At 45.3% G+C, this 8,331-nt stretch overlaps 1 protein-coding gene across 1 annotated transcript in view; it reads left to right on the top strand.

Annotated features, from left to right (window-relative positions):
- Positions 1 to 5,943: 5,943 nt before the first annotated feature.
- The window catches only part of dcc (DCC netrin 1 receptor), a gene marked incomplete at both ends in the record, with an annotated part of 265,559 nt that continues 263,171 nt past the window's right edge, over positions 5,944 to 8,331 (top strand). The window contains one exon of the mRNA XM_079290162.1: positions 5,944 to 6,070. Within this exon, the coding sequence (XP_079146288.1) occupies positions 5,944 to 6,070 (127 nt within the window). The remainder of the gene's footprint in view (positions 6,071 to 8,331) is intronic.

Raw genomic sequence — 8,331 nt, 5'->3', positions numbered from 1 at the left:
TGACGTTTGAAACAGACAACACACATTTTATATTGTGATATTTATTGCGATTTATGCAACATATAGCCAACAGCAAGTAGGCCTTCTTCAGCTCCATGAAGATCTCCAACCTTACTCAGGTTTTTGTAGTGAAATGAGGCAGAATCATCGACATAACTGCTAATTTAAATTGAACAAATCCGCAGTTACTCTTCCATTGCGGGCTTTCAAAGCGAGTGCCAATACAAACAGGGCATTTAAACAAACGTTCAGCTCAAAAGGGCGTGCTGCACAGCGCCGCGTCGCTCACGGCACCCAGCCCATGACCTTTGACCTCCTCCCAGTGGATGCTGTGTGTGGTAGTTGCTGTCCGGTTCTTGTGGTCATTCGGTCTGTTGTTCAGGGTCCTTGATATTTCACCGATGTATTGTTCTCCACAGCTCCGACATATGATGTCATGACGATGTCTTCTTCTCGGGGGGGGGGGGGGGGGGGTTTGAGAAGAAGGGAGACTGATCTGATATCAGTTTGTCCCTCGACTTTAACCCTTTCAGAGTGTGTTTTCAGTTCATGGAAGTTAATAACATTTTAGTCTGCTTAAAACATTGCGTTGCGTGAAGCGTTTGGTTGACCAAACAGAAGACAAGAGAAGCGTAAGTCTGTGGACCTCTCTAGTGTTTGTCTTTTAGTGTCCAGTGTAACAGCTCCAAGCTGCATCGCTGAATACAGATCTAAAACATAATGTGTGTAGTCATATCAGACTGCCAACAGAGACCCCTGCACTGAACACACTGGTCGCACATACACACACACACACACACAGAGACTCACACAGTCTTCACAAACCTGCCTTTTAATTTCCCGTCCGACATTAATATCCGTTCTTACAGTCGATGAACACACACACACACACACCCACACACACGTTCTGGGGTTTCATTGTCTCGCTCTGCTTTGGTGGTCGATCTGAGCTGCTGATCTTTGTGATGAAACACAGAAGGTAAAATAGAAGGAAAAAGGACAAGAGGCAGGAAATATTGCATTCAATCAAATGGAAATATTGTCAATGTCTTCTAAAATCTGGAGAATGTTTATACACCCACAGTTACGTAATAGCAACTGGACCTACTGATGGGTGTGGTCATCTCACTCACGGGGCTTCAGGTGTTATAGGCCACAACAATTTTGAATTAAAGAAGCCTCTCATATGAACAGCGATACATCGTCAATCCGTCTGGACTTTGACTCGTCTTCCTCCAGATGTGGTCTCGTCTGGGTGAGGGGAATCCTGAATATATCAGGCTAAGTCGGCTTTTCACTGAAGATGCAGACCTCAATCGCAGCCACCAGAGGAGGGGAAGTGAGGCAGCAGCCTGATAAATACATGCTATCAGCTGCATTGTGGTCTAATTGGCTCCTATTTGAGGGTTTTCAATGAGGAATAATGAAGGCTTTGTTAGACAGGACCTCTCTCTCTAACACACACACACACACACACAAAGACAGGGCTGCAGTGTTTTGTCTGCTGTGACTTCAGTCTGATAATCAGTAATTAGGTAATTGTGTGTGTGTGTGTGTGTGTGTGTGTGTGTGTGTGTGTGAGAGAGAGAGGTTATCAGCTGATCAGACTCCCACTGAGAGCACAAACACAGATGATCTGATGCGTTTCCACCTGAGGTTTGTGTGTCTTCGAGTGACATGTCTGTCTGGGGATGTGCATGTATTGGTGTGTGTGTGTGTGTGTGTGTGTGTGTGTGTGTGTACACATCAGTGTACGTGCAGTCATAAAAAAGTTTGCCAAGTGTCACTCTTCTCGGAAAGTTTCTGAAGTTAAGTGTTGTCAAGAAGAGTTGAGCTCACAGAGAAAGCCGCCTTGGATACATGCATACACGTTCAGGGGAAAGACAGGATATAAAAGCACGAAGCATATACTCAGAAATCAATAGTTAAAGTGTATTCGAAAGATAAGGTTTATGATCATTAAATAACAAATGTTTAATGCATAGAGTGATTTAACAAATATAAAAACTGATTATAATAATGTTCTGTGTACCGGAGCTGAGATGTGGAAAAAGTGTGTCATAGTGTGTCAGCAGACCGAGTGAGTCAGGAACAGATGTTTTTGGGCGTAAGTTAGGAAAACAGTCATGGGACATGGAATTCTGTTGCAAGAGATGACTCATAGAAGCAAAACGAAAAGTCTGGTACTTTCCAGAGACAAACGCACACACATAAGGGTGGGGTGAAGATCATGTGTTCAGGATAGGTGGGGGGAGAACAGATAGCCCAAATCAAGGATAAAAGGAGAAGCTTGCAAGCCCCAAACTGGGATTTCTACACGAGCCGTCCAGACGCTCTGAGAAGAAGATATGGACGATTGCAACTGAAGTATTCGAGGACTTCGTCTCGATTCACGGAAAGAAGGCCGCTGTTCGTGGACAAAGAATTGAAAGACGGAGATGTTCCTCTCCCCACTGCTCGACTTTAACAACTGAACAACGGAGGAACGCCGCTGCCCTAGAAAGACTTTGTACAGAGCCTTGTGGACTGTTGGCCGAACTCTGCTGCGAGAGCAGGAGGAGTCCGAGGGTCCGGCCGGACCATCGCTCCTAACAACTCCAAAAGAACCTTTTCATCGCACCTTTGGAAAGCCAGCTCCAACCGAGCCGTCTCGGCATCTAAAAACCAATGAGTATAACCTAAGAAGAAAATGAAAGTGACGAATCAAGTGTAGTGACATTTTATATGAGCTGTAGCTTAACCCTTGCAAACTAACTAAATATAACCTGCAATAAATATCTAATCTGCATTTAAAGTAAATTTCTCAAGTGCATTTATTTGCTTAGGTAGTAAAAGTTCCTCGTGGCAGTAAAAAGTTAAATCTATTGTATGTCTAACAACTGAGTTCTGTAAGGTTATCCTAGAGACCGAATCCACTTAACAATCCCTTACGGTTTTAGAAGTAATCCTAGCCGTTAAAACCTAACCTGGCATTTACCAAGAGCACGGATCCATAAGAGGGAAGCTGCCATAACCGACGCGACTGGTAGGGTGGCCCCTCGACCGAGTGCACTCAGACCGGAGGAAGCAGGGTAGACGTCGGGAGTAACGGCAGTTAGAAGAGCCAGGCGAGTTCCCTCGCAAGAACATCAGCTCGACAATCTTTTAATAGAGAGCTGAGTCAGTAAGTAGCCCCGTATCGGGCCAGAAGTACCCCAGGATCTAACAGTGTGTTTGTAGTCTGTTAAACTGGCGGTTAGGTTGCAGATGTTGCTGAGGTGGTTACAGTGGGACTCTCACATTTCCTCATTCTCACAATACAATACTGATTGCACATCTTCACAGACAGAGAACCGGGAATCTCTGAGATAGTGTGGTGCTTAACTAATCTTTCATTTTTTGCTAGCGGCATGGCTCTAGTGATGGAAATGTCAGTCTGTCAGGTCAACAGTTTAGTCCAGACTGAATTATCTCACGTTATCTCACTTTTGTAGAGACATTTATGGTCCCCAGAGGATGAATCCTGAGGTAATTGATGTTTTGATACTTTTATGAGCAAATATCTGCAAAACGAATAAAATTCCCATCATTCTCAGCTGAACTTCGTATTCATTGCCAATTAGCATAAAACGATCTTGTTGCCAAGAAAAATGTACTTTTTCTGCAAACCACAAATAATATGTTGTGTTTGTGGTCAGATCCACTTATGTATTACAACAAGCCACGCCGCAGAGCAAGTGATGTAATATATCGAGTGAACGTTATTGAATGTTACTCGTATAATAACATCATAATAATACTGTATAATAACGAGCATAACGAGCTAGAAAGAGGTGATGGATGGGTCAAACAAACACAGGACTTTCACCCAGGAGACCGCTGCATGTGTCCCGTGGGAAACCAAAAGTAAACATTAACTTTACCAATTTAACGTTCCGTTGTTGCGCTTGTTATGTAACGTTGCGAAGGGTGGTTGTCATTAATTTACGGTAGTTACGTTGTTACTTGTATGGTTACAATGATAGTATGACACAAACCGTGATCTCTTTCTCGAACCTGAACCAAGTAGTTTTGTTGACATGGAACATATTTATGAAACATATTTTTGGTTCAGAATCGTCAACATTTAACGTATGGTTTGCAGAAATATACAATACTAAAAACAAATGATGTTGACTGGGTTGCATAAAACCATGATAAAATACAGTGGTGACCAGGGTTAACATTATGTGCCCTATTTTAACGATCTACATATTATCTAAAGTGCATTAGAACGTGTCCAACTCCACATAAACCCAACCTCGGGTTTAACAGTTTACCATATACCATCGAAGAAATACACTCATCACGAAACGAATATAATGATATCGCATACCAAATGAAACTTCAGAACCTGGGCTACAATAATATTCAAACCGTTTGTACATGCTCCAAACACAACCCTAACAACTCAAACAGCCAACTATAAGAATGACCAAAATATCATAGTCATATTTCGCCATGAGTGAGCAGACTCCGCACATGTTAGGAGCTACCGAGAGATAGCTACACGCTAACATAGGAAACTGAGATGCCATTAAGCAGGCCAATTCTACACAGATTCCGGAGATATCTTCAATATTTCTCTCCGTGAAATCATTACCGAGATATGAGCCAACAAACACCAGCAACACAAACCACTTTATCGATTATTATCAGAAAACGTGCCTCACCTTTTGCTTTTTTCATGAAGACAAACCATAATATCCCATTTTTTTCACTCAGATATCTGTTCAACGGATATCCTGTTTATCAGTGAACTCTGGGGGGAGGATTTGACTTTCGGCTTATCGGATTTTACGCTTCACGAGAGACGGCACCTTGTTGATTCTGACTGGCTAACAGTGCTGTCAATCTTTTCCACGTGGCTCTAGCTCAATTCTATTGGCTCTAACGCGTCGAAAGAGGTGTGAACCACTGAAATAGACTTTCAAGTCCGCGTAGACACAGAGGACTGGATTTTGGAAAAAACTCCCTGACACGGAGACACACAGAGAAGGCAGAAAATCATATTTATTGTCGCGCAAATAAAATAATAAACAATGTAATAAACAAATTACAAAAAAAAAGTATTCATAATCCTTAACAGAGCGCATGCTGATGAATCAATGAAGATTTGCTCTCAGGTGTAATTGAAGTGTTTAAGTACCCGGTGCGACCAGAGAGGGCAGGAGAGTTCAGCTAATGTCTCCCCGCTGCTCTGCCTCCTCTGCCAGCCCCCCCCCCCCCCCCCCAGTCCCCACCAGCCCGCTCCAGCTCCGGGCTTTACCTCCAGCCTCTGTAGATCAATAGCTCTGTACTCTGCCTAGGCCTCTCTATGCCCCCCCTCTCTCTCTACAGCTGTACAGACCTATAGAGGAGAGAGAGAGAGAGAGGGGGGGGGGGGGTTCGACTCCCTCCCTCCACACTCCTCCTCCTCTTCCTATACCGACCCTCTCCATCCGTCCTCCCCGGCAGACGGAGCAGACCTCCGGGAAGGCAGCGTGGATTTTTTCTCCCCCCTCCTCCTCGCATCTGTGTGAATGGGAATCAGCCGCACCGGCAGGAGTGATGGAGACTCAGCCTTCATAGTTACTGGAACTTATTTCTCACCCCGAAAAGACGGGAACTAACCTCGTGGGCGTATCTTTCGGGGATTTTTCTTTTCTTTTTTCTTTTTCAGTTTGGGATCCAAGCCCGATCGTGGAGGGTTATTTTGGGGGAGAGGAGAGGTTGTTTTACCCCCCCCCCCCTCGCTCTCTCTCCTCCTTATCATCACCATCCTCCTGACTCACCATTCTGTTTTTTCTTCTTATTTTGATTTTTAATTGACAGTTGAATTCTCTGGAGGATTAAAAAAAACCCAAAAGAATCAAAGAAGAGCAGGGTTTTGCCGGTGCTTGCTGCTGTGGTTCCTCGGGCTCATTGGGACTGGGGCAGGGCAGCATGGAGCCGGGTTTGGTTGGATGTATTGCTGATGTTTGGGAGGTGACGGCGCGGAGGAGGGGGAGATCGGGAGGCTTCTACCTGCTGCTGCTCTGCTGGCTGCTGGCTTCTCACACCAGGGCGCACGGTGAGTGGAGACAAAATATATCTATGCGCGATTACTGCCTCCGTCCCCGCAGTGTGTGTGTGTGGGTGTGTGTGTGTGGCGCGCGCGCGTGTTTGTGCGTAATTGCTGGTTGCCGCAGACCAAACGAGAATTGACACAATTTGTTGCGTCCCTCCCCGTCGGGATTCGGGTCCGGCCAGGTCGGACTGGGTTTCACTGGGCTCCGCTGGGTGTGATCCGGCTACAGGCTGCAGGGCTTCTGCTTCTGCTGGGTTTCACTGGGCTTCAGCAGGTTCCAGCGGCTCTGGTCATGGCTGCTGAGGCGGGTTTTGGTGAATCTCACTGGATTTTGCTGCTGTTTTACCTTCACGGAACTCCTTCACTGGGGCCCGGTCAGGTTCAGGCTGCTGGTCTGGCTGGGTTTGACCAAGTTTTTGGTTTGACCAGTCTGGCCCAGAATAAAGAGGACTATTGGTGCTGTTCAGGACTCATTGTTGCTCACCTCTCATGAGGCTGTGCCAGGGTTTGCCTTAGTTCTGTGAGCCTTATCGTGTGTTGGACTGTCACTCTAAACAGGTTTTAGGGGATCTTTCAGGGTTTTTGCTGCCTCATTTTGTACCAGAATGAAAGGGTTAACAGGTACAGATCAGGTTTAGGCTGCTGGGTTTGACTTGTTTTATACCTTTGACCAGATTTGACTGATTTGAATGGACTTCACTGGGCTTTCAGTAGGTCTAATGATTTGCTCGGCTGCTGCTTTGAGCATGTACTAGTGGATCGTTGAGGCATTAATTGGGTCCCAGACCGATGAGGTTTGGTTTCAACCAGGGTCTTTTCAAGCTTTAAATGTACTCAAATACGGGTTTTACAATTTGACACCAGTCCTGCCGTGATCACGCGCTAGCTGGGCTGCTGGTTTGAGACCACATGAGTGAATCTTACTGGGTTTTGCTGCTGTTGTACCTCCAGCTTCTCTTAAAACAACTGGGGCTGATCAGGTTTAGGCTGCTGATTTGGGACAGATAGAGCACTTTATTAATCCCAAAGGGAGGTTACTCTGCAGTGAAATCACATAAAACCCCAAAACAAAAAAACTCCAACAAACCCAATCCGATAACATAACAGAATAAAAGAGACCATAATCTTTCCACTCATACATATTGGGTTCATCCCCACCCCCTCTTTCTGAGTGAGTCTCCTGCTGTCAATAAATTATGTCCGAACACTTTAATTAAGCTAATTGGTGCGGGGAGAGCCCAAACACACATACACACACACACACACACACACACACACACACACACACACACACACACACACACACACACACACACACACACACACACACACACACACACACACACACTGTAGTGGCTCGGCTGTAAAATCCTCTGCTGAATATTGTAGTCAGACCCAGCGTTTATCTGTGTGAGCTACGGTACACACACACACACACACGCGCGCGTGCGCGCACACACACACACACACACACACACACACACACACACACACACACACACACACACAGTGATTCAGAAGTCGTACTAAACAGCAGGCGGAATGCTTTTTTTGCAGAAGCAGGTCCCGCTTGCTTTTCACGGGTGTGTTCAGGTGCTCTGTCGGTTTGAAGAGGGGAGCCAACCGTCTGCAGGTTTATCTCACAGATGAGTTCCTCTGCTGTACCTGAGGGAGAGTTAATCGGCGGGGGAGGAGGGTAGAGTCTTTGGTTGAGATGGAGACCTGCAGGCTGGTGGATCACCATGGCACGTGATCACCCACCTAAAGGCCTGGTCACACCAGCATTTCGATGGCGAATCAATTCATCCCAATTGCTTTGAGTTTAACTTTGATCCAAATTACATTCAGCACAATCAGGTGTGGAAGGGTCTCAGGTGTGTGTTTCAATTAGAGCAACTAGAGGCTCGGCGTATATGTTGGCTGATGATAATGATAAATTGCAGCACAGTAAGTGACTACTTCAATCACAGATGTCACACAACCTGTTTTTTAAGCATCAAATAACTAATGAAAACCAACTAAAAGATATGAACACTTAAACAAACACCAGCGTGATAAAGAAACGTGATTACAAATGTCAGAAAGCATTTAAAACCTGGAAATGAGTTAGCATTTCTGCCCTTGTGGTTCCCTCAATGGCTTCTTTGAATGTGGGTGTGGTTTGATGCGTGGAACACAGTCATTAGGTTTGTATAGAATATGTCAGTACATAACCCTCTAATCAATTTTGAAGAATCTACATGTGCTAAATGCATGTTGGGTTC

Source organism: Melanostigma gelatinosum (genome assembly GCF_949748355.1).
Source record: "Melanostigma gelatinosum genome assembly, chromosome: 18".
Lineage (NCBI taxonomy): Eukaryota > Metazoa > Chordata > Actinopteri > Perciformes > Zoarcidae > Melanostigma > Melanostigma gelatinosum.
The sequence above is the reverse complement of the archived record's forward strand: the minus strand, read 5'-3'. Positions and strand labels throughout refer to the sequence as shown.